Source organism: Terrapene carolina, unplaced genomic scaffold (genome assembly GCF_002925995.2).
Source record: "Terrapene carolina triunguis isolate 2854851 unplaced genomic scaffold, T_m_triunguis-2.0 Scaffold172, whole genome shotgun sequence".
NCBI classification, from domain to species: Eukaryota; Metazoa; Chordata; order Testudines; family Emydidae; genus Terrapene; species Terrapene triunguis.
This window is the reverse complement of record NW_020664523.1, coordinates 963,604-989,469: the sequence shown is the minus strand read 5'-3', so window position 1 is coordinate 989,469 and position 25,866 is coordinate 963,604. Positions and strand designations below refer to the sequence as shown.

The 25,866-nt window shown below is 60.7% G+C and overlaps 1 protein-coding gene across 2 annotated transcripts in view; it reads left to right on the top strand.

Moving 5' to 3' along the window:
- SHROOM4 (shroom family member 4) overlaps positions 1-24,565 on the top strand; it is a 58,593-nt gene extending 34,028 nt beyond the window's left edge. The window contains exons 3-11 of one of the 2 annotated variants that reach the window (XM_024199320.3): positions 2,526-2,657; positions 4,261-6,532; positions 8,574-8,635; positions 14,151-14,834; positions 16,380-16,510; positions 16,593-16,869; positions 17,839-18,010; positions 18,340-18,612; positions 19,935-24,565. In XM_024199320.3, the coding sequence (XP_024055088.1) occupies positions 2,526-2,657; positions 4,261-6,532; positions 8,574-8,635; positions 14,151-14,834; positions 16,380-16,510; positions 16,593-16,869; positions 17,839-18,010; positions 18,340-18,612; positions 19,935-20,204 (4,273 nt within the window). In that variant the 3' untranslated portion in view covers positions 20,205-24,565. The remainder of the gene's footprint in view (positions 1-2,525; positions 2,658-4,260; positions 6,533-8,573; positions 8,636-14,150; positions 14,835-16,379; positions 16,511-16,592; positions 16,870-17,838; positions 18,011-18,339; positions 18,613-19,934) is intronic. The other variant, XM_024199335.3, reaches the window with a different exon arrangement.
- Positions 24,566-25,866: the final 1,301 nt, after the last annotated feature.

Sequence of the window (25,866 nt, the reverse complement as noted above, 5' to 3'; positions counted from 1 at the left end):
GGGTCACTAAGGTCCCGGAGCACTTTAACGTCCTGACTTGTCCGTAACCCTGGTGTCCTGGCCACATCCCAGCTCTGGAGCTAGCTTCTATTAGGACAGGCCGTGGTGCAAGGAGTCGTGTCTGAGTGAGTGTTGCTGCACTCTTCCGCAGAGGTGGTTGCTGCGACCCTTGCAGAAGGGGCTCTGAGTGCAAGGGAGCAGCCAGTGTCAGATCGTAGAGCCAGGGGACAGCTGGATCAGGGCACTGTGCGTTCTCAGGGGCAGGGAGGGGGTGAATCCCACACCCAGCCAGACAGGGCCCCAGGCCTGACTGGGGTCTCTGCTCTGTTGGTGGGGTTGGGGCCCCGTCCCCAAGGATCTCACCAGATCTCAAGAGGCCTAGGGGAACTGAGGATGCATCGGCTCTCACTGCATCTGACTAGTCTCCTGGGGCCACAACACCCCAACTCTCTCTCCGGAGAACTGGGATCATGTGGTACAACTGAGCCTGCCCTCTGAGCTTCCTGTGGGTGATTCCGACCCCCAGGTGGGGCGCGTGTCTCCCCGTAGGAGTGGGCAACTGTGTGGCCCTGCTGTGCTGGCCTGGCACTGACCCTGCGGAGCCCATAAATCCTGGCATTATTGCTGTGCTATCAGCGTGTGGTCCCTGACCCCCACACAACAGCTTCCTCTGCACTTCACGCCGGGGCACCGCCTGCACATCAGCGACTCCAGGATTGGCGTCCTAAATCCCTCGACCCTGATTGCAGGAAAATGGCTCCGCAGAGCCCATTTCTTCCCTGAGGGGCCGGGCTGGCCCTGGCGTGAAGCCATTCTCCCCCCTGGCTGCCCCCTCCTGCAGTATTCATCAGCAGCACCACGCAGCCCTGCGCTGGGAACCCAGCTGCTTCCCGCTCCCAGCCCTGTCCCTCTTGTGTCAGTTTCCCCTCACTCTGGTTCATTGCACTCGCACCCTGCTGGAGCCTGGTTTCTGTTCAGTCCAGCCTGGGCTGCGGGGCTTGTGCTGAGCCAGGGTGTGACGCTGCCGTGTAGGGCTCTGGGGCACTGAGCGGTTCCAAGGCTCTGCTCAGAGCCTCTTCCCCCGCCCAGGGTCTGGGAAGGGGGATTAAAGCCGATTCAGCCAGTGCATAGTTCATGCTGACTCCGCTGCCGCCTGCCAACCTGGCTCCTTCCCCTCATGCCACTTCATTCCCCAGCTCCTCCCCCCCCCCCCATACTGTTGGGACACTCAGGCTGGGGCAGCGGTAACGTGCCATCACAGGGAGTCCCTTGGCTTGGCTCTGGGAGCCTGGGGTCGAGTCCCATCATTGGCCTGTGAGTATGGTGCGGGACCCTGTACTGCTGGTGGGGAGCCTGTGTGTGCAGCCAGGCCCAGTTAAAATGCCCCGGTTTGCTCTGTGCGGGCAGGGTGCTGCCAGTCTGGGTGCTCCTGGGGGTGGCAGTTTGGCTACCTACCCTGGTAGCCCAGTGGCAGTCAGAGGGCTCCCAGTCTCCCTATGGGATCGTCCAAGGTTGTGAATTACTGGGAGGGCTTGCCTGAGTTCTGCCCCACTCCATCCAGACCGAGCCAGCAGCAGAGCCAGGCCTGGGCTGGTGCTATGTGGAGGTGGCTGGGATCTTTATTTAGGGCCCTGCCCTGGCTTCCTAGCATGAGCCCAACTTTCCAAGTTGTCCAACCTATTGGAGCGATGCCCAGAGAGGGTGGGGGTGGGGCTGCCTCTCTAATCCCCAGCCCTCAGCCAGTGTGAGTCAGGCCCCCAGAAATCATGAGACTGGCTTAAAACTCAGGCGTTAGACCTGAAGCTGGTTCCTTCATCGCCTGGTGGGGCCCCTTTGCCAGCTCTTCTCCCCAGCCACCAGGGCTAGAAACCTGCTTTTTAAAAATCCCACACCAAGGGCCGAGCATAATCCCATGACTCCGGGAGCTGGGGCTTGAGGATACCCCAGGCTTTGGGGGTACTGTGCTGGAAAGGGAGGGTGCAGTGCATGGGGAGGGTGGGGACTGAAATCCTCATCACCCAAAGTGTGTGGAGGTGAGCATTTAGCCCCATAGCGCTGGCTCCTCCTCTGCCTATTGGAATGTCGTGGGGGGAAGGGGTCCCCGCATTGCTTCAGTTGGTGGGGGGTGGATCCCTGCTCCCTGCCCCTGCTGGCAGAGAGGCAGGAGTGGGGAGTGCTGCGAGGGGCAGCCCAGAGAAAGGGCTTCCATGCCAGTCCATGCCCTTGGTGGCTTCATCCTCCTGGTGGAAGGCACCTGCTCCCCACCCCTGAGTGCCAGCAGCTCCCAGCCCTTCGCTCAGAGGAGTGTGGGATGCCATTCTCTGGGCTGGGCAGGCACGGTGGGGGGGAGATGGCCCCCCAAAACCCCAGTGAGCTAATGGGGAACTCCTCCGGGATGTCCCCTCTGTCCTGCTAAGGGAGCCTCCTTGCGGGGGATGGGATGGGAAGCTCTCCAGGAAGTGAGCTCAGCCCAGTGCCTCAGCCCGGTTTCCTCTCCATTCTCGGCTCTGTGCTGCTCTTGGCAGGAGGAACGTGCCCGTCATCAGGCCCCACTCCTGGCACCTGGCCAAGCTCTCTGAGGTCCGGACCGAGGCTGCCACCATGCACTGTCCCTCTGATGCCTTCAGCTTGTCTTGGCACTCAGGATGTGACTCCAGGTGAGTCCCACAGCAGCTGGGGTGTAGCCCAGTGTGTGCCACCGGCTCTGCCCCACCTGGACTCGCTGCCCTGGGGCACCCGAGAGCCCTCTGGGTGGAGGAACCTGGGTAGGTGCCTGGCTCTAAAATGCCCCCTTCCTGGAGCAACCCATCCCCAATCTAGCTGCTCCCCAACCCCGGAACCCCTGCCTTGGGCCGCCTCTGGGCCTCCAGCGCCGAGCCGGGGCCCAGCAATGGCCACTTGGTTGTCAGCCAGGCATTGGTGGCCCCGGGTTGGCTGAGGCTGATTTTGAGCCTGGGCTCATTTGTCTTCCCCGATGGACTGCAGAGGGCAGAGTTAAGGCCAGCCATGCTTCCCGGAGCTGCCCGGGTGCAATTCCCTTAGATCTGAGCTTTGCTCTCACCCTGGCCCTTGGGATAATGTAACCCGCCCGTCACCGTGTCTTTAGCCCTTCAGTTCCCTGGCTAATCTCTGCCTTAGTGTTCTCTGTGCCTGGGCTGTGGGGAAAGCAGCCTTGTCCTGCTGGGACACGGAGGGCTTGGACCAGAGGGCCACATGGCCCCTCTGACGCGCCGTTAGCTGGCTCTCCACAGTGCACTTTATCCCAGCACGAGTGCATGTCTCACCCTGGAATTTTCCGCCTTGGGCTGGGTTGTCTCCAAGCCCAGCACATTGTTCCCTTCGCTGGCCCGGCTGGCTGCTGCCCCACCTCCCACTGGGGCCCTTTGGCACTACCGCAGGGCCCCCTCGGCCCGTTCCGATGGGAGGAGCTGCCCCGCTCCATGGCTGAGTCTCCCTCTCTTCCCCGGGGACGGTATCCCTTTTTTTCCAGCTTTAGTTTGTTCTGCCGAGCTCCGATTCCTGAGCAGGAAGGGTGGCAGGCCAGAGCCGGCTGCGTTGCGAGCATGGAGCTAACAAATTCCAGTCCTCTTGGCCAAATGAGGGGCTGCGAATGCCAGATTGCCCCCAGTCCCAGAGGACAGGCGAGAACACACTGCAGGCCCAGCGGGGCCCCCCCAGGCCAAATCCTCCCCTTGCTTACATGCGGTCATTCTGGCCGTGACACCCCCCTCCCCCCCGTCACCTCTGAATAGGAACTAGCATCCTGGGGCTGGGCAAAGGGACAGTAAGGCGAGTGGAGCTGGGATCGACAGCTCACCTCTCCGGGGAGCATCACCTGGCTCTGCCCGCCACTGAATCCACCGGACAGGGAGATCCCCTGATGCACCCAGCCCCTGCCCAGGGTGGGGCCAGGGCAAGGCTGGGACTAACTGTCCCCAGCGGGGGCAGGTGGGAGGCCTCACCCCTTGTTGCACTAGTTCTTGCCCTGGTGCCACCTGGGCCCCCTGTGCAATGCCCACAGGGGAGCGATTCCTTCCTGACCATAGCAGGGGAGCTGCCCAGGAGCTTGCCAGTGTTGTGTGAGCTTGCAGAGCTGGGGTGTTTGAGGGGTGCACTGGGCCGAGGAACATCTGGTCTGTACCTGGCCTGTGAATGGCACCGCGAGACACAGGCCGGGTTGGCTCTGCCCATGGCGCTGGGGCGGGCCGGGGGGGAGGGTGTTTGCCCAGTGCCGCTCACACTTGCTGTCTCTCTCTCCAGTGACCTGTCCCTGCAGTGGGCCCAGCTGTCTCGCCATTGCAGCACGGAGAAGAGCAGCTCCATTGGAAGCATGGAGAGCCTGGACCCCCCCAGCCAGACCTACTACGAGGGCAGCCTCTCGCCTGTGGACCAGAGCATGTACCAGAACAAGCGGGACTCTGCCTACAGCTCCTTCTCAGCCAGTTCCAACGCCTCGGACTATGCCCTGTCCCTGCGCCCCGAGGAGACCTCCTCCACAGACTCCATCCTCCAGGGCCTGGGCCCCAGCCGAGCCCATGAGGGGCGCTACCTGCAGACAAGTAGTGAGGGGGCAGATGTCTCCCACCAGCTGTGTGAGCGCCTGGCACCCAACTCCAGGCCCTCCTCATGCCCCCACGAAAGCAACCTGTCGGGCTCTGCCAAATCAGGCGCCCCTCCCCAGCCCCCTGTCAGGAGGGACAGCCTCCGGGCCTCCAACCCCCAGCCAGCTGGCACCGAGCGACGCCGGGCCTCCGCCCCTGCTGATGCCCTGCACCTCCCGGGCAGATGGACCTCGGACACCTCACTGTGCCTGCGAGACAAGGAGCCCGAGGGAGTGGGAGGCCACCCGAAGGAGCACCTGTCTGCTGACCAGTACTACATGCTGAGCTCCCACCTGGACAGACGCCAGCCCAGCATGGAGCAGCTGTTAGGGGAGAGCACAGACCATCCCCAGGGGGCTGCCCATGGGCAGTGCCAGGACAACGGTGCCCACGAAGGACAGCCAGGCGCCAACGGTGACCCACCCCTGTCTCCTCGGAAGGGGCACCGGCACAGTGCCCCTGAGCAGCTGCTTGCATCCCAGCTGCACTCCCTGAATGTAGCCATGGGCAGCAGCTGCTGGGACACCCAGCTGCAGGATGGGCACCAATGGACCGTGAACCCGCTGCACTTGGAGCAGCCGGGACTCGGCCAGCAGACAGAGGATGCCAAAGAGCAGCCGTGCAGGGATCCGGCCGCGGGCACAGACCGGGCTGATGACCATGCCACACAAGCCCAGCACTCCCCTGACCGGGCCCAGGACTCCTGCCACAGCCAGGGGCCATACAGGTGTTACCCAGAGCTGGAGAGATCCTGCAGCACCCCCAGCGAGTCAGCCATGCCACAGCAGCCTGCTGGCCTGACCCCTGCGTGCAGCTCCAAGGCGCTGGTGGAGGAGGGGAAAGAGTCCGGGGAGAGCAGGCCGAGCACCAGGAAATCGGGCCCTTCCCATCAGCGATCAGCCCAGCTGCGGCGCCGGAGTGAGCGCTTCGCCACCAACCTGCGCAACGAGATCCAGAGGAGGAAGGCCCAGCTGCAGAAGAGCAAGGGCTCTGTGGCTCTGCTGTGTGGGGAGGAGCCAGTGGAGGAGAAGGATGAACCGTGCGAGAGCCCCCCCAATCCCTCAGCCCTGCCACAGGGCAGGCTGCCTAGCTCAGGGGACAGGAGCTCTGTCGGCGTGGCACGAGCCAGAGCCAAGTGCCTGAGCCCCATGCCGGGCGCAGCGCCTGCTGGGGAACATGGCAGGAGCCCCGGCTGCCCAGCCAACAGGAGCGCCCCCACCCCCCAGCCTGCACGGAAAGGCCCCAGCACTCCTGCCCCTGACAGGGAGAAGCAGAGGGCTCCGGGGACTGGGGGCCGGTGGCGGTGGTCTCCGGAGCACAAGCTGCAGCGGGCCCTGAGCCCTGGGGAGGCATATGCCAAGGGGCCGGAGGCGCCCGCCTCCCCACTGCGCCTGGCAGAGGACGCCGTCCTGCTGCCCTTTGCCGACCGGAGGAAGTTCTTTGAGGAGACCAGCAGGTGCGTGGTGCGCCTCCCCGCCCGGCACAGCAAGCCCCCCAGCTTCCAGCCAAAGGCAGCCGAGCCGCACACCTTTCAGCCACTGGGCGCTGAATGTCGGGAGCTGCGGCGCCGTTCCATGGACCAGTCCTACCCGCCCCTGTCGCCGGGGCGGCAGAATCTCCCCGTCTACGCTGAGTGCTGCCTGGAGCCGCCTGTGTGCTACGCCGGCCTCCCGCGGCATGGCGAGTTCGAGTACCTGCGGCCCTTTGCCCGGGCCTGTGCCGGGACGGCCCCGGTGCTCCGCGAGCCCTGCCTCTACTGCTCCGGCGACATGTGCCCTGCACTGCTGCAGAGGAACATGCAGCCCAGCCATCACGGCTACCGCTGCCACACGCACCCCTGGGTGCCGCGGTGTTCCGACTGCTCCTGCTCTGTTCCCCACAAGGCTCTGGAGGAGAGCGAGCCCTGGCCTGGGAGGAAGGTGTTCCTGCCGGTAAGAGATCCTCCCTGCAAGCTGCCCCCGGTGCCAGGTGGGCGGGCCCCGTGGCTGAGCCTGGCCCGGCTGAGTACCAGCTTGTGGAGAGGTGCAGGGGGAGGCTGTCAGAGGGATCGATCTGTCTGTCTGTCCCTGGGGATGGGGAGCAAACCCTGCTTAAACACCAGGAGCTGCTGCCTCCTTCACCCTGCCTCACCCTGAGCCCATTGCCCCATGCCAGCCACTGGCACCAGGAGGCACCAGTCCCCTCCCAGGCTGTTTGAAGCTGTGTGTGTGTGTGGGGGGGGGGTGTCAGAGCAGGGTGTGTGGGGAACAGGGTGGGGGGCAGAGTTCCTGGGAGGTGGCAGGGCACAGGGTAAATTATGTATTGCGTGTCTGCGTTTGATTCCCGGTGGTTCCCCAGCTCAGGGAAGGGGTTCTGCCTGTGGCTCTGTGTGTCTGTTAGGCATATGCCTGGTTTGTGTGGGAGGAATCATGTACCCCTTGCCTGAGACCTGCCCACCTCTGCCAAGACAGTGACTGGCATCCCCTGCCATCTGTATTGAACTCAACCTTCTCCAGAAACGTGCCACGGGTACCCCTCTACCCCCTGCCACACATGCCCCTGCCAGGCCTGGAGCAGCCAGCTGGTGTCCCTCTGGCACCCCTCAGTGCTGCTCCTACACTGGTGGAGAGGGGAGGGTGAGGAGTCAGGCTCCTGGCCAGCAGAGTCCTAGCTGTGGGCCGGGGAAGCGGGAGCCCAGGGAGGGCAGCGGTGGGTCTGAGCCAGGGCAGGATGGAGCCTTGTCTGTCTCTCCTGGCTTGGGGGCAAAGCTGGGGAGCATAAGCCGGGGTTTACTCACAAACAGTGACACTGTGCCCATCAGCCCTTCCTCCTCCCACCCTGCGATGTGTCCCCGTGCCATTGGGGTGGCATGAGCAGGGGGGAGGGTGCATGGCAGCCCATGTACCTGCTGGGCACCTTGGCATTGCCGGCTGGCAGAGCTGTCTGGAGAACGAGACTCCGGCACAAGAAGCGTTGTGGTTGGTGTTTATTTCCATTAAACCCAATGCTGTCTGCAAACCAGAGCCTGAGAGAGCCACAGCCTGGCCTCAGGACGCTCACCGCGGGGATGCCTGATTCAGAGCAGCCACTTGAACCCGGGTTTCCCACGTCCCAGGTGGGTGCCCCACCCACAGGCTGCTGGCTGTTCTGGCCTCTCCCAAATTCCATCCCGGACCCCAGAGAGTTTCTGCAGAACATTTTTGTTTGGCTGAATATGCCTTGTCTGACCCCCTGCCTTCCCCCAACCACCCAATGTAGCAAAAAATAGTCTCGTCCCCATCTGCGCGCCAGCTGGCACCATCCCGCCAGTGGCCTGTTCGTGGCCAAGCCCTGCTGTGTCACACGTCCCTCCCGGGAGTGTCACACTCTCCTGTCAGTGCAGGCTACTGGCAGTAGCAGGGCATTGGCGTCCCTCGGCTGGGGGTGACTAGAGAAGAAAGGGATGCGGGGGGGTGTCGTTTCCTGGCAGGGCATCAGACCCCGAGGGGGTGGGTGCCCTGAGTGCTGGGTTGAGGCCCTGGTGCCCACCCGGCTCTCCTGCTTGCACCCTCCTGCTCGCGCCCCGCCCAGCTCCGTACCTGTCAGGCTCTGACAGGACCTGCCCGGCCTGCCGCACTTTGGCGGCCGGACCTGCCTGCATGAGCCAGCGCGAGCCCCGAAGCTCCACTGCCCGGGGAGCCTTTCCCCGGGCAGTCCCTCTGCGGCAGCTGGGAACCAGCCCTGCAGCCCAGCCCCATGGCAGGAGGGCAAACAGGCTCAGCGGGTTTGTGGCTCTACGGGGGCGGGCGCTAAGTTGGCTGCCAGGAGGATGCATTTCCTTGCTGAGACTCTGCTGTGGCCATGGGGCTGTGAGCGGAAAATAGCCCCTGACCTGCCCCCGTCCATCCTGCTCCTGGGATGTGAGGGGTGGGGAGGGGGGGGAGGTGGAGAGCACCAGTGGGAGGGGCGGGCAGCTCATCCTGGCCATCTCACTCCTCTGATTCTTGTTTGCAGGAATTTCCTCTGGAAGAGTGGGAGCCTGGGGCGATAAACAGGAAGGGCAGCCAGTCAGTGAGGTAAGGGCCGGAGGGTGGGGGGGGGGGAGAGGAGGAGGGGGCAGGTTCCTACTTGGCTTTGATATGGGGCCGGGGTGGGGGGTCACTGATAAAATGGCCGGCCAGCCAGCGAAGGGGGTGGAGGCTGCCTGTGACACTGGATCTCATGGAGAGCCCCGTGCACCCCAGATGGGGTCCCCAGCACTCAGCTCACCCAGACGCTTTGCTGGGATGCTGCCACTTCCAGGTGGACACCGCAGCAGACCTGGCTTCCAGGCCCACAGATCCTCCCTGGATCTCCAGCTGGTGGCTCGGGTGGGGCTGTGGCCCTGCCCTGTAGTACCTGCTCAGTTGGGCTATGTGGGGGGGCTGCTCTCATTACCCAGCCCAGGCTCCTACCTACTCCCCCCTCCGGGGTGCTGCTGCTGGGGGAGAGGGGTCCCTCCTGGCCAGTGGGGATCAGCTGTGGTGGTTCAAGGCTTTGAAGGTGGACAAGGGCGTGAGAGCCCTGAGAAAGAAGCCCCAGAAAGTGCCGGGGTCCTGAGTTAGCAGCCCGGGCAGTAGAAGAGGCTGTGGGTACCATGTGCTGCAGGCAGTGGTGGGGGCTGCACAAGGAGTGGGGGTGTCTCCCAGCATGTTTTAGCTGTGCTGGAGCAGGGGCCATCCCCTATGGCCCTGGTGTCAGGGCCCCAGCTGTGGGGAGCAGGTGTGAGCTGAGCCTGACGTGGAAGGGACATAGTCCGAGTGCAGGCTGGGGGCCAGGCCAGGAGCAGCAGCCCGTGCTAGTGCCATGTTGTAGGAGCAGGTTGAACTCAGGTCGTTGAGTCGCACCAGGCTGGAGCCTAGTGAGCCGGCTGAAGCAGGGTCAGTGGAGCTGAGGCTGGGCGAGAGGCTGGGCCAGGAACCGGGAGCTAGGCAAGGGACCAGGAGTGCACAGCAGGGTTTGTTAGCAGCAGCAAGCCAGGGATCCGCCCAGCTGCACTGACAGCCTCAAGGTGTTTTTTCTTAAGCAGCGTGCCTAGGCCAATCCAGAGCACAGGAGGCTCCAGCAGCCAGCACCTCCCTGCACAGGCAGCCAGTGGGGCTTGCACTGTGGGACTCAGAGGAAGCTGTTTCCTGCTTTGCTGGAGCTGGGAGGTGGCAGGGTGGACACTGCAGCAGACCTGGCTTCCAGGCTCACAGATCCTCCCTGGATCTCCAGCTGGCCCGTGGCAGTGATGGTGCCCGGGGAGTCGCTCTGCATGCGGTGCTACAGGCCAGGGCACAGGGTTGGCACCTGGGTCGTGCTGCTGCCTCTCGCATGAACCCAACAACAAAGCTCTGGGCATATGGCCAGAGAAACCTGCAGCCTCGCTGCCAGCTCCGAAAGGCCTTTTTTAACCCCCGGCCCAGCCGTCAGCCCTGAGGAGCCAGGAGGAGTCCATGTCCCCATACACACACATTCACAATCCATAGGATCACAAGAGTCTAGGGTGACCAGATGTCCCGATTTTATAGGGACAGTCCCGATTTTTGGGTCTTTTTCTTATATAGGCTCCTATTACCCCCCACCCCCGTCCCGATTTTTCACACTTGCTGTCTGGTCACCCTACAAGAGTCTAACTAGGGCCTCTCCATTTCAGTGTCTGGGACAGGCAGGCAGCCGGTTGTTGGGGCTTCCCAGGGTGCTGCTGCTGCAAGAAGCCTTGGGTTTCTGTCACCAGGATTCCCTGCCAGGATAGCCGTTCAGTACAGCTCTGGCTGTGGTGATTTGTGGCGAGCTTCCACACATCAAGGAGGTGCCTGAAGTGCTGTTTCCAGGCAGATGAGCGCCAGTAAATCCCCACAGTGAGCACATGAAGGCTGCACAGCCGAGCAGGGAAACACTGCAAAAGTTGTCATCTCAGGCCAAGATTTTCAAAAGGGCAATCCACAGCGTAGTCCCCCAAATCCTATCGAGGTGCCTGGGCCCAGATCCCCAGAGGTACTTAGGCCCCTAACTCCCATTGACATCAGTGGGAGTTAGGTACCAAAATATCCGTGAGGACCTGGGCCCTGAATAACGGCTGATTTTCAAGAGTGCAGAGCACTAATCTGCTCCATTAGCCTGGGTTCTGAAGGGCCTCCCAGGTACCCCTGCAAGGCAGATGATAGACTGTAATCCAGAGAGGCTGGCTAAAATCAGCCCTGGTATTGAGGAGTTAGATTGTCCTTAGGGATTTAGAAGCAGGAGTCCCACTGAAAGTCTTGTGAAGATCCCAGCCTTGGTGCCGAACTCCGGAAGAGCTGAGGTTTAGGCATCTGTTGGTTAAAATCTTGTCCTAAATTTCCCAGATCTGATTTTGTTTTGGAAACAAAATCCCAAATGCTCCACAGGCACTGTGGAAAGCCAAGCTAAGGCAAAGCAAAGAGCCTGTCCTCTGGCCTGTGCCTCCCCCCATGCAGACCCTGCTAAGAGCTGAGGGCCACGGCTGAGCCTTTCAAGTCATTTTCAACAGTTTGAAAGTAATGATGAAACATGCCTGGTCAGCGCTGGCCGTGAGCAAGGTCGTGGCCAGCCTAGCTCGCCTTGCAGCATTTCTCACACAGGCACGCCTTGGGGCCCCGCAGATCTGGTCCTGCTAGTGAAGGCAGGGGGCTGGACTCGATGATCTTTCAAGGTCCCTTCCAGTTCTAGGAGATGGGATATCTCCATTTATTATTATTTTATTTTATTATTATCTGCCTTAGTCAAACACAAGCCACTGGGCTTGGTCCAGGGGAGCTGGCTGGAGATCTATAGGGGTCCGGCTAGGTGATCTGACAGGCCCTTCTGGCCCCTCCACACTGAGCTGTATTTGGTGCAGTACGTGGCATGGCGAGTCAGTCCCTACCCTGGGGTAGCCAGTTCTCTGTTGCATGCAGTGGACTAAGGAGAGGGGGACAGGTTAGTGAGTGCATCTGAGAGGTGGCCATGCTGTGGGTTCTGAATTAGACTGTGGGAGGGGTCTGGGCTGTGACTGGAGGCAAAGGGTAAGGCGATGCAGCACATTCCCAGAGGCGGGGTCAGCGGAGGAGGCTCAAAGGGCTAGGCAGGCTATCCAGGGAACAGGAGCCACATGCCAGGCGAGTCCGCTGTGCTCTGGGGCATTTCCGCTGGGCCTGCTCTGCCCGAGATTTGGGCTGATACTCACACTAAGGCTGGTACTAGGGTGACACTGTTGTACTGGGAGAAAGTGCCTTGTTCAGGTACAGCTGTTCTGCTTCCTGGGTGGAGCCAGCCGGTGTGGGGTAAGCACATTTACAGCTGTGACTGCGGGGCTGGGTTACCTAGACGGGAATCGGTCAGGTTTGTGTGTGGCCAAGGCCTCAGTGGGAAGATGGCTGGGGTGAGGATACCAGGCTGCCTGACAGGGGAGACCAGCACAGGAGTTCAGAGTCCCTTTGCCTCTCCATTTCTAGACTTTCCCAGGTGTGCCCCGCTGGTGTCCCCTCCTTGCTGCAGTCCCGGGCTTGCCACTAGCTTTCCTGGAAGGGTTAGTTTTTTCCTCTCTCCAGCTCTGCCTGCTTGTAGCTGAGAACCACGTCTCCATGTGCCCCAGCAAAGCAGGTGTTTGATCTGGCTCCAGCAGGATTTGGATTTGTGCACAAGCTGGGGGTTGAAGGGCCCTTCCAGAAGCCCAGCCAAAGCACACTAGAGAGTGGGGCTGGGTGTTGTATGTTACGCTGCATGGTCAGTGTGCCTCCCTGAAATGGGCCTGTTCTCTGCCTTGTTCGGTCAGGGATTTCCTAAGGCTGGTCCGAGCCCTGGTGATCTCAGCCCGGACCCTCGGGGATTCCCTGCCCCTAGCATTCATTTTGAACTTGCCCCTCATTCCAAGAGCAGCCAGATGCGAACACGCCTGTTCCCAAGGCAGCCAGCAGGATGCAGCGGGGCAGTTCCAGAGGAAACAAGCCAGTTCAGTTATTTTAGCAGCTCCCAGGCGAGCAGGGAACGGAGCAGAAGGCGGGGGAAGGCCCGGAGGGATGCCGTCACCACTCTGCGCTGAGAGGAGGGTCTGGCAATAGCTAGAACAGGGGTCTCAAACACGCGGCCCGCAGGGTGATTTTCTGCAGCCCGTGAGCCCCTCGCAGCCCCCCCGCCCTCCGCTAGTGTTTACCAGTTCGGCGGCAGGACATGCACCGGTAGCAGGGCAGGCTCCCTGCCTGCCTGCCTGCCTGCCTGCCCTGCCCCGCGAAGCTCCGGGAAGAGGCTGGAACGTGGGGAAGGGGGCGGCGAAGGGGCTGTGTGTGGCTGTTACTTTAGGCAGCGCCCCCAGCAGCTCCAATTGGCTGGGAAGGGGATCCGCGGCCAATGGGAGCTGCTGGAGGCAGTGTCTCAAGCAACAGAAACACACAGCCCCTCCCCCCCCCCCTTCCCCACGTTGCAGCCTCTTGCGGGGGCAAGGCAGGCAGGCAGGCAGGCAGGGAGCCTGCCCTGGCCCTGGTACCGCCGGGCCAGATCCTGCCCCCCGAATCCCTCCTGCAGCCGAACCCCCTGCCCTGAGCCCCCTGCCGCACCCTGCACCCCGACCCCCTGCCCTGAACCCCCTGCCTCACCCTGCACTCCTCTTGCACCCCAACCCCCTGCCCTGAGCCCCCTGCCGCACCCTGCACCCCTCTTGCACCCCAAGCCCCTGCCCTGAGCCTCCTGCCGCACCCTGACCCCTTGCTGTACCCCTCACCCCTCCTGCACCCCACACCCCAACTCCCTGCCCTGAGCCCCCACCACACCCCATACCCCTCCTGCACCCCCTGGGGGCAGGGAGGGGGCAGAGTTGGGGTGGGGATTTCGGGGAAGGGGTTGGAATGGGGGCAGGGAAGGGGTGGGAAGAGGCGGGGCAGGGGCGGGGCCTCATGGAAGGGGTGGAGTGGGGGCGGGACCCGAGGGCGGCGGTGGGGGGGGGGGGGGGGGAGGTGTCAGTAATGCGGCCCTCGGGCCAATGTACTAGTCCTCATGTGGCCCTCGTGGTCATTTGAGTTTGAGACCCCTGAGCTAGAATGTGGGATTGAGGCGTGGCCAGGGGAGCAGGGACTGTCCACTCTCAGTCCTTGGGAGCCGGGAACGTGACATGCTGTGCAGAGATGCTGAGAATTGCGTGTCTAGCCCTCCATGGAAGGATTTTCCATGGGGTATCATAGGGATCATCGTCAGCGCGGTGGGAGGGGAGGCAGAGGAAGGACTATTCAGTGGTGGGGGTCTAGGACTCTGGAAATCCAAGCTCAGCTCCTTTCCCCATCCATGCCTTGGGGAGAACAGCCACCCCACCCCCCACCCGGGGCATGAGACGGCCATTCCATTGCAGATGGGGGGCCCAGACACTACGGGTGGAGTTGGATAAGTACCTTAGCGAGCGGCCAGCACTCTGGGCGCTGGCTGCCTGGGGCTGGGAACTGCCCCAGGGCTGGGCTTGCCACAGCAGCGGGGAATTGGCTCATAGAGAAGGGGTTTCTCTCTGACCCCTGGCTGCTGGCTCCTGTGGAAGCGGGCTGGGATTGAATGGGTTTCGGGGGCATCTGCCCTCAATGTTTTCCCCAGCGAGCTGGCACACTACAAGATCGGCTTCCAGAGGGAGGGTCCCTTCCGGCCCTGCTTGGAGAGCTCCGAGCAGACGTGGCCTCCGTGCTACCGGGCCGCGTCCTCTCTTGACCTCTCTTGGGACTGCGAGCGGCGCGCGCCAGAGAACCCCAGCGAGCCACTCCACCGCCCGCTCCGGGGCAGGGCCTTCTCAGAGAGCCACCTCAACATGGAACCGCCCAGCACCCGGGGCCAGGAGATGAGAGACACCCCCTTAGCCAAGCTAGATGAGATCCACCCGATGCCTCCGTGTCCGGCCAGAAAGAAAGGGCCGCCTCCTCCCCGGCCCCCACCCCCTAATTGGGAGAAGTACAGAACTCGCCGGGCCTCCCACCACCATCTGTACCCACTGGAGCCCACCGGGCCTGGCTCAGCCTTGCTGGCGGTGCCCCTGGAACAGCCTCACCACCAAGGTGGTGGCAGCGTGGAGACCGCAAGGCAGCGCTCCCAGAGCCTTCCCCTGGACAAGGTCCCTGGGGACTCGGTCAAGCCCGTGGCCATCTCACAGCCTCGAATTCCTGGCACCCTCCCGCAGGAATCCCTGGACACCGGGCACCTGCCAGAGCAGGGGAGCAACCACTACTACTGCCACGTCTTGCCTCGGGAGCCGCTGGCACTGGACATGGGCACCAGGGACACTCCCAGGCAAGTACCCCTGGCCCCAATGGCATGGCCCATGGCCCTGTCACTGCCCTCTCACCCAATAGCGGGGCCCATGGCCCCACTTCCCCCTGGCCCTGATGGCAGGGCCCATGGCCCTGTCACTGCCCCCTCGCCCCTGAGGGGCCTCACTCACCTCAGTACCATGATCTGTTCCCTCTCAAGACTGCCGCTGGATGCTGCCCCCAATCCCTGGGTGTTGTAATGGGCTCCCTGGCGTGCATCCTGTTCTGAGCCTATGTCACTCTCTGCTGAGGAGAAACCCCGTCCTTGCTGGGAGTCGCTGGCAGGGGGGCTGTGCCAAGGGCTGGAGTGCTTTGGTGGGCATTGGCCACATGTAAGGCAGGCTGCTGAGCTGGCAAGGCCTTGCACCATCCACCACCCCTGAGCTAAAGCGAGCGAGAGACCGATGGCCCTCGGGGCCATCTTAGGCCCTTCTGTGGGGTCACTCCATGCAGCTCGGGGGCCGAGTCAGCACCAGCACCCCCCCTCCCTTCCAGTGCAGGAGCGAGGCTGGCATCCCTGCCCTGCTTGGCAGCAGGTTGGCTGACCAGGATAGGATGGTCAGCCTGGGATGTCCCTGGGATGCTGATTCCCACAGCACCAGAGGCGAGTAGGGACTGAGGAATGGCCCCCCTTTGCCCACCCCCATTCGGCTCTCATGTCTCTTACCGTGTGTGTGGCGGGGGGGGGGGGTTCCCTTTCCCATGAGTGCTGTCTCTCTGGGGTGACTTTGGACTGACTGTTCGTCCTGCCGATTCCCTGGCCCATGGCCCATCATGGCTCACAAGAGTCCGGAGCAAAGAGCTGTTGGCCCAGGCTGTCCATGTCCAGAGGCGGGGAGGGGTGGGTGGTGGGTGGATCCCCTGGTGGGCCTGGCCTGATGGCAGGGACGCCCAGAAAGGCCAGAGAAGAAGGGCCATGTCCCGAGGTGTGTTTTCCTCTGCTTGTTTGGTACTTCAGCAGTAACGATCGTGGCCCTCCCCATCTCTGTGGGAGGAATCCTTGGAAGCGTCTCAGCCCCTCACTGAAGGGGCAGATGTTGGACCTTTAGCTCTGAGATCCCTTCTCCCAAGTGCATGTTGGATGTCTGAGTCCAAGGGGCCCTTTAACCAAAAATCCCAGCAAGGCATGTCAAGCAAAATGTCCCATCTGCCTGGTCCCCATGGCCCTGGATGCTGGCAAGGGAGGGTGGGACCTGACTGGGATGGGCTGAGCTCGCAGGGAGAAATGCTCCCCTCTGCATCGCCCGACATTGACCAAACCCTTTGAAAGCCAGGCCGGGTGCGATTGCCTTTTTGCCCCCCGCGAACGTGCTGTTCTCCAGCACACACTCTTTTCAAGCTTGTGGCACAGTCCCTGAGCCAAGGCTGCTCCCAGAGTCCAGCCAGCCCGGAGTTGCCCCCTGAGGCAGAGGGGTTCCGGCTCCCCAGGGGGTGTCCCCCAGTACCCCAAGGGCTGGAAGCTCTGGGCGCTGCTACACTACTTAGGCTCCCTACTAACACCTTTCCTCTGGGATTGTGTTTACAGGCCAGATGGGCCCTCAGAGGAGGGGGTGAAGGAGACGCCGCGGTGGGATATGGGCAGGTCTGTAAAGGATGAACAATACCAAGTGATTAGCTGGGGCCAGGAGCGCCCGCGGCCCAGCCCCCCCTGCCTGGGTGAGTGGTATTTCCCTGTGAATTCCCTTGGCATGGGCCCATGTGGCAGACATGGCAACTCACTCCCTGCCTCCTCCTGCAGCCCCCGAGGAGGTGGAGTCGGCCCAGGAGAGCGCAGAGGTGGAGAGCTGCCGGCTGGGCAGGCAGCCGCCCTGCCGCATGACCTCAGAGGAGCTGATGCGAGACGTGGCGGGCAGGGATCGCTCCCTGGCAGGTGTGCTGAGCCCAGCCTCTGGCATGGTGACAGCCGCTGAGGTCATGGGAGAGCTCTTCTCGGCGGGGGACCGCCGCTCGTGGAAGGACCATTACCAGCAGGACTGGCGGCTGGAGAAGCAGAGTGAGGCTGAAGCTCAGGAAAGGTAGGAGGCGTCTTGGCTATTCCTGGGTGGAGCCGGATGCTGATGTGTAAATAGCTCGTGGGTGCTGGTGCAACCACTGGGGCATTAGGAGGTGTCACATGTTCTGTGCACGTTCCTTCGGGGTGGCTGCCGGGCCCCAAGCAATCACAGCATCTTCCCTCCTGCTGGGTTTTGTCCCATGGTTGCCCATTTCCCTGTGTCCCCAGCCAAGCAGCCCCTGGGCTTGCTGAACATTGCAGGGTCACCTCTGCACTATCGCAGCGGCGGGTCGTTCCATGTGGCCTTGGGGACGGGGCTGCTCCAGTGCGCCCATAGTGGGGTGCCAATGGCATGTGGGCACTGCAGGGAACCCCCTACTGCGTTCTAAATGGGGGGGAGGTGAATTTCACACCCGTTCCCAGGGCTTAGGCAGCCAGTAGGTGCTAGGCTGGGCCCTGTAGGGGCAGAGACAGGGACGGCTGCAGAGCCTGGGCACAGGCAGCTAGCAGGTGCTGGGCTGGACCCTGCAGGGGCAGAGACCGGGATGGGCATGGGGCCTGGGCAGCCGGCAGCACTTTGCTGCTGCTCTGACATAGGAGGCAGAACAGGAAGAAAATGCCGTCTCTGTGCTGACGCCCACCTGCACCATGTGGCACCAGAAGAGACTGCTAGGGGTCTGGCCAGGTCCAGCTCCTGCTCTTCTGAGGCTGCTTAGCAAACCCATGCATCTCAGCCCCTGATGTCTAACTGCCTCCCCCCATCTGGCAAAATGCAGCTCCTGTCCCCCAAGCTGGAGCCGAGGGATTGGGGGATCTGGTGCCCTGAGACTGCATGCTTAGGGTTCAAAGAGCCTAGTGGAGTTAGCAGCCACTGGGATTCAGGTGCAGATTTCCCCCATGTCCCTGCCAGTAATTTCCTCACTCTGCAACTGGGAGCTCAGCTTCCCTCCGCTCTGGGCTGTGTCCGACCCCGTGTACCGTATGTGTGCAGGGAGGAGTTCCAGACCATCTCCCCTCCCCTGGGGGGCGCCGTCAGCCCCACCTCCTACTCAGCCTATTACAACACCTCGGCGGGCAAGGCTGAGCTGCTCAACAAGATGAAGGAGCTACCAGAGGGGACCTCAGAGGAGGAGGAGGTGGATCACGAGCTAGCACAGAAGAAGGTAAAGTGGGGCAGAGGTTATGGGGATTGTGCTCTGTCTCTAGGACCTGATATTGCCAGGGATAGAACCCAGGAGTCCTGACTCTCAGGCCCCCCTGCTCTAACCACCAGCCCTCACGTCCCTCCCAGAGCCAGGGATAGAACCCCAGAGTCCTGACTCCCAGCCCCTCCTGTTCTAACCCCCAGCCCCTACATCCCTCCTAGAGCTGGCGTTAGAACCCAGGAGTCCTGGCTCCCCTGCTCCACCTCTCGTGAACATGGCACCTGACATGACCCCTGGGTTTTAATCCCCTCTCTCGCCCCCTGCCCCACATTTCTCTCCCTCCGCAGGCACAGCTCATCGAGAGCATCAGCAGGAAGCTGGCAGTGCTGCAGGAGGCGCAGCGGGGCCTGCAGGAGGATATCAACGCCAACGCAGCACTGGGGGAGGAGGTGGAGTGCCAGGTGAAGGGCGTCTGCAAACCCAATGAGTTTGACAAGTTCCGCCTCTTCGTCGGAGACCTAGACAAGGTGGTGAATCTGCTGCTGTCGCTCTCGGGGCGGCTGGCCCGGGTGGAGAATGCCCTCAACAGCCTGGACCATGAGGCCACCGAGGACGAGAAGGTATGTGGGGGGGATGCTCTGGGGAGGGGCACAATCCTCTGTATTGGCACGCACATGCCAGCTCGTCCACATCACCCCATTAGCCTGGGCACCAGGACAGTGGATCACAAGTAGCAACAAAGGTCTGATCCTACAGGATCCCCGGGAATCTGTCCTCCTCTACCCCCTTAGCTGACATGCAGGCACCTCTGGAGTTGGGCATTTAATAATGCACAGCAACGTTCTATAGACAAAAGTGGGGCAGAATCCTGTGTTCAGCTGACCCGCAGGATGAATTTCTGGAGCAGATTGTGGTTACCCAGGTTAGAGTGTGGCTGGAACACCAGGGCTATGGGTCAAGATTTAGCAGTGCTTTGACCCCAACGGTGCATTAACAAAGCACAGGTCAGACAGATGCTCTGTCCTCTGTTTAGGAGGGGCTGCGGGTCAGGAGTGAGGGGCATTGGCAGAGCTTGTGGGGGGTGGAAATTCAGGGCTGGGGTAGCGGGGGGCTGTGGGTTGAAACAGACACTGACAGTGTGTGGAGGGGAAGCTTCCCCAGCTTTCTGTGCTGTCTCCCCCCACATCCAGTTTCCTCTGATATTTTTAAATTAATTATGTGGCCTGGGCACTGCCCTGTTGTATTGTGGGGGTGTCTCTCTCACTCGGGCACTGCCCTGTTGTGTCTGTGTGTGGGGTTGTCACGGTGTGGGGGGAAGTCAGGGCCCTGCACCCTCACTTCCTGCGATTCACCGTGACTCTCAGCCAGCCAGTAAAACAGAAGGTTTATTAGATGACAGGAACACAGTCCCAAGCAGGGCTTGTAGGTACAACCAGGACCCCTTAGCCAGGTCCCTCTGGGGGGCAAGGATCCTAGACCCCAGACTTGGTGTTCCCTGCGTCTTCCCAGCCAGCCCAAAACTGCCAAAACCCCCTCCAGCCGACTCACTCCCCTCCCCCCGGCTCCTCCTCTCCCTTTGTCCAGTTTCTCGGGCCAAGGTGTCACCTGGCCCCACCCTCCTTCTGGCTCAGGTTACAGGCTCAGGTATCGTCCCTTACCTAAAGTCATCCCCTGCTCTCCCATCCCCCATGCAGACAGTTCCAGTGAAACTAAACTACATTCCCAGGTCAATCCACCCCGCTCCCTACTGCGTCACAGGGGATGGGTGTCTCACCCGGGCAATGCCCTGTTCTATATGTTGGGGATGTCTCACCCGGGAACTACTCTGTTGTGTGTGTGGGGGGGGTCTCACTCGGGCACTGCTGTGGTGGGGGGTCTTACCCCCCAAGTCCATGGTGGGTCTGCCATGTGCATTCACTACTCCCCGCTCTGTCTCCCACAGCTGGCGCTGCTGGAGAAGAAGCGGCAGCTGACGGAGCAGTTGGAGGATGCCAAGGAGCTGAAGGAGCACGTGGACCGGCGAGAGAGGGCCGTGTTCGGCACCATCTCGCGCTCCCTGCTAGCCGAGCAGCTCCAGGACTACCAGCACTTTGTCAAGATGAAGTCAGCCCTCATCATCGAGCAGCGGGAGCTGGAGGAGAAGATCAAGCTGGGCGAGGAGCAGCTCAGGTGTCTCAGGGAGAGCCTCCTGCTTGGGCCCAGAGATTATTAGTGCTAGCGCTACCCTCCTGGTGGCCACGCGGCCACGGTCTCCTCCACAGTGGTGTGGCCTAGAGCTGACAGCCACGGCCTTCGGGCTGCTGCTGGAGGACCCTGGAGCAGAGAGGGGTGTGTGGGTGCGTCCTGCCACCCCCCACGGCCTCCCAGCTGGTGACCCAAGCAAATGGTGCCAGCGTGCGTCATTCTCCTCCTTCCCCACCGATGCACTGATTCAGTGGGAGCCCGTCACATGCCTTCCAGCCGGCAAGATCCAGCAGGGCACTGGCACAAAAGGGGGGTTCAGCCCTTCCCAGGGTGCCACGGCCTGAAGCCCCAAAGGGGGAGGCTGCACTAGCCATCTCCTCTAGCACCGACCTGCCATGGGCCAGGCCACCAAAGCCAAGCAAACAGCGCTCCGGGTGGGAGGGGCTCTGCTGGAGAGCGGGCTGGGATTTCTGGAGCTGAACTGGAAGCCAGAGGAAACTGGACTCTTCAACACGCCAAAGGGGATGTTGCTTTTGCTTCCCCAGCCCTTGCCAAGGTTTGCAGTAGGTTCTACAGTCAGCTGGGAGAGCCCCGCAGCTGGCCCCCGCTGCTGCCTGCCCAAAGATCTCCCTCTCCCTTGTACGGTGCCAGGGTGGGGCAGAGGGCATTGCTGCCCCACTGCCATGACCCCAGGTGGCACGACCAAAGAGGATCTCGCACCAGTGCCTGGTCTCATCCATGTGTGTGTGTGCGTGTGTGAGATCCCTGCGAATGTTATTTATTTTTGTATTTTTAAGTTGCTTTTTTCCTATGGAGGTGCCTTGTGGGAAGAGGGAGGGACATGCGGGAAGGGGGAGGAGCACATGGGGTGGGGGAGGAGCCAGGGACCTTAGCCCCGGGAAGAGCCTGTCCCCAATGCCAACTTCCTGCCCAACCCTGGCTTTGGGCCCAGGCGCTAGGACTGTGCGTTCCACCCAAAGCAGGGCCTGGAACCAGCAGCCCCCAAGGGACAGGGAATGGGATGAGCCTCTGGCTGGCTGCCAAGCTGCCTGGCTCTTCCTCAGCCCTCACTGTTTTGGGTATGAGGGGGACAGGGGGGCTCTGAACATCCCTCACTTCCTGCCAGGTTCACGATGTTCTTAACTGAAACCTCCCCCTCCTGCAGCCAAGGCCAGCTCCTTCACCAGCTCCACACCAGGAGTGGGCACTGCCCCCCCCCAGTGCGGGCCCCTCTCCTGGGGTTTAGCCGGGGAGGCACTGCCCCCCAGCGCAGGCCCCTCCCCTGAGGTACAGCTGAGGGGCACTGCCCCCCTGTGTGGGCCCCTTGCCTACAGTTTGTTCTGAGTCCATTCCAGGAGGGTCCAAGAACCCAGGCCAGGGTCACCTGGTATCGGGCTCACACCCAGATTCTTCTGCGGTTGCGGGTCATCCCCAGCTGTTGCCATGTGGGGCAGTGGCTGGGGCATGGGAATGGAAGTCCTGTACTCCTGGGTTTTCTTCCCGTCTCACCCACTGATTGTATATACCCACTGATATGCACTTCCCTGTCTGTGCCTCCCTGATGCCTGCTGTACGATGGGGTGATGCCACCCCATCTTGGCAAGGAGCTGGGAGCTCTGTGCAGAAACCCCATCCCCCAGACCATCCTGTCTCTGATAAGCTCAGACACCTGGTGCCAAGTGGCCACCTGCCCTGGCTTTCAGGTTCCAGCGTTCACCTCGCTCTGGGGCATGTGGGGTCTGGAGACTTGTCCGCTTGTCCATGGGTCAGCTTTAGGTGCCTGTGGCCAGCAGCTCTGGTGGCTTTGGTGCGTGACGGGAGGGTCCGGGCCCTGGTGTCACACATGCTTACACTAGGGCACTGACTCTCCTTTGCCGCCCTCGGCGACTGTCCCATCTGCACCTGCCCTGCTCCTGTCTCCATGGTGGAAGCCTCCCAGTGCTCTTGCATAGTGCAGGTTGGTGCAGGTGTGGCACTGCTTTGCCCCCCCCCCCGCCCCCCAGCTCTGGACCCTATGTCACCACCATGCCTATCGAGGGGGCATCTGCTCCCCTTGTCCAATTGCAGGGGGATCGCGGAGTGGAGTTCCATGCCCTAGTAGAATGGGTTCTGGAGCGCACCCCCCTCTCGGTGTGTGATTGCTGATGCAATGTGCTGCTGCAGACCCTCCAGGCATCCCAGTTGGGTACTCCCTTGTCTTGCTGGTTGCCAGTCTCTGTAGGAGCTGCTCTGGCCACCCAGCCTACCTTATAAACACATCATACCACATGAGCAAGCAGCTCAGGGATGAGAGACAGCAGGAGAAAGCACTAACCCAGGAACCAAACCCTCTTGCTACCCTCTCTGTGTCTGGGTATCTAGTGTGGCCCAAGCAGCCAGATCCCAGTCTGTCCCGGATGCAAACCCTGCGCCCTTGTTCTGGGATTTACCTCCCTGAGAACTGCACCTGGACTGTAGCTATAGAGACAGGGTGACATCCTATAGTTCTGTAGAAACAGGTTCAGGCTGGGATTTCCTGGCATTAAGGACTTGAGCTTGTCTGTTCCTCCTAGCCCCCACACTCCAGCACTTCTGGTCGTAAAGGGTTAATTACTTCTTCTAACACACATGGCTTCTAAGTAACCAAAGGAATTTGCTGGGGACCTGCCACAAATTCTCAGCCCCCGACATCCTCTTCCTCTCCATTGTGTTTGGAACAATAGTCTAAACCCACTAGCCGCTTAACTCTCTCAGTGCTGTGCTGGGCATGGCCCACGCCTGGGCTCAGAGCCCCTGCCCTGCGATCTGTGATCTCAATAATGCCAGCCAGCCTAGGCTATTACTACAGAGAGGAGGCTGGTGCTGCGTCCCAGCTGGCTCCTGGCAGGCCGGGCAGAGCCCCTGGGAACTCTCTCTTTCTGGCAGGCCAGAGGGACTGTCCCTCCCCTGGGAGCTGAGTAGGAACCTGAAAGCCAGGGCAGGTGGCCACTTGGTTGCCTCTCCCACTATCAGCACCTGGGGAGATCCCTGCTGTAGCTCTGCAGCTGGGTGTGGGGGGCACGTTTCCAGAACACCAGGGATGCCAGCCCTGCTGCAAATGCTAGTGTGGGGTTGGAGTTGGGCAGGGTATAGGAGGAGCTCTCTGGAGACAGGAGCGTGACAGCACTTGTTGCCATGGGCAGGAGCTGTGCCAGGCAGAGCCCATGCAGGGGGCACAGCTCTCCATTTACCATGAGTCAGAGGAAAAGTGCAAGAGTGGCCACAGCTCTGGGTGGCTGCTGGTTGGAGGACATGGAGCTAAACTGGGAGACAGCCTGGCCCTGCCTGTACTCTGATCCTAGAGTGTGAGGGAACCTCCATTTCCAGTGCCCCACCTCCCTGCCCGATGCATTCCCAGCCTCTCTCTGGCATTGTGCTGTCCAGAGAGGTTGGGATAGGCCGATGCAGGTTGTGTGCCCAATGGGACCATACAGATCAGGGCTCGGTACTACCGGAGAGGTGCTGAGCCCTCATTGCACTAGGGGTTGCAGGTGCTCTGTGCCCAAGGGGGATCAGGCCCCATGTCAGAGCAGGGCCAGCCTAGTGCTTTCCCTTCCCACTCAGCTGCAGGGTATGCAGTGGGCAGCTAGCTAGCCAGACACCCTGTCACGTGCCATTCCCCACGTGATCATGCACCCAGTGAGATACCTCACCCCTCAGCCAGGAGTGGGCCGGGGACAGGCATAAAAACAAAGACATACATTGAAAATAACCTAACCCCTTGTTGATACAAAAATAGCACTTAAAAAGGGATGGGTCATTTGCTTAAGACTCATCTGGGTCACACTCTTTCTAAGGGGAAGTTTTTGAGCTAGTGATTGGGGGGAATAGCTAAAACACTAAACTCTTCTAGTGCTCCTTAACACTAACTGCAACTACGCTAAACTTTTGACGAGTGTTTCTCCACCCAGGAAGAGACTGTAGCAAGGACGGGATGTTTCCAGTGTGCTCATGGCAGTAAGAGCCAACCCTGCAATAGTCTCTCTCGCATCCAGTACTAAACCCTTGAAAAGAAATTCGACATAAGCTTTTTGCTGAATTTGCACGTGCATCTTTTCCAATCAAGCCTTGGAACCTGAATAAAACTGGCTGTAGCCAAAGAGGAAATAGCTGCTTTAGAAAAATAAACAACTGATTTGCAAATAATTCAGGTTGAGTAATTACAATGTTATGTGAAAATGCAGCAAAGGGAGCTCAGCGTTTCAGTGCAGGGTATCCTGTTGCCTCCAGGAGGTGATTAGAGCCATGGGATGAGAAAAGACTCCTGAAATAATACAGGAATATTGAACTGGAAATCCCATTGTTTCCATGCTGGGCCCTGGATTTCTGATGTGAATCAAATTCCTGGAATCCTTTTTGAGCAATTAGCAGATGTGATATTACAGCCCCTTTTAAGGAGTCTCCTCCCCCAGGTTGTTCAGAAATGGAACTGGGCCATGGCACCACTTAACAATTATCTCTGACACCCCTTACATGCAATGACGAAGCCTCCTTAACACTAAACAGATTTAAAAGCTCTGCTGTACTTTTCACCCTCTAGCCTGTTGGACCCATTGCACTTCACTCATCTCAGACAGTGGAACTAGCCTGGTCAAGATCACACACTGTCTGTTTCACTTCCTGATTTTCATGCACTTACCCAAGGCTGCCGTGATTTGAGTTTCTAACACTACAGGGAAGGTTAAATCCACCCAAAGCCTTTGGAGCCTGAAAATGAATAATTTATATGCCCAGAGCCCAACACGCACCCACGTGTACAAGCTAGCAAACGTGATTGTTTATTGCAGTGGTCTCCAAACTTTTTTGATCGTGCACCCCTATCAGTAAAAAAAATTTTGAGCACACACCCCCTGCCGCACCGCAGGGCCGGCTCTACTATTTTTGCTGCCCCAAGCAAAAAAAAAGAAAAACGCCCGAACTGCCGAAGCGGCACTGCTCTGGCGGTGCTCCTCCTGTCGTGCACCCTGAAGGATCCTCTTGCGCACCCCACTTTGGAGACTACTGGTTTATTGCATTATGTCAAATCACATAGGCCCCAGCCAGGCCTTCTGGTTAAATCCTCGTCATGCTGATTGACAGGGCCTAGTTTCACCTCATCCCCCTGCAGCCTGTCCTTTCCCCATGTGGCGTATATGAGACACGCTCTTGTCCTAGGCTAGTAGTCTCCTGCCCTTCCCTGAAGGCCCAGTAAAAAGCCAGGCCATGGGGTGCTATGCCCCACAGCACAATTCCTATGCCATAGACTTGAGCAGCTGGAGGTATAGCTCAAAGTGCCATGCCACTGGCCTATGGCTTCCCTATGGGTGTAGGGAAGAGTTGTGGTGCGTTATCAGCCAATGGGCACATGGGTTCCCTTGCTGACAGCCTTGGGCGGCTGTGTACAGTGGGTGTGGTGGTTTGGCTGCAAGTCGGTTTCTAATGTTCCTGGCCAGTGGCTTGACAGCCCCAGGCTCCAGTCCCTGCAGTGCACATGCAGGCCCCGGGGCTTGGAAAGGGCTCTCCACTGGCTTTCAAATGGCATTTTTGCTCCTTCCCGCTGCACCCCAGGCGCTGGCCACAGCCCCTGGGCTAGCTCCTCCACTCCCACCATGTGCAATTGTGTTCAGCACAGGAGCCTGTCAGGGAAAGGCCTTCAGATACCCCTAACTAAAAGCCCTGGGGGGCAGGGAGCC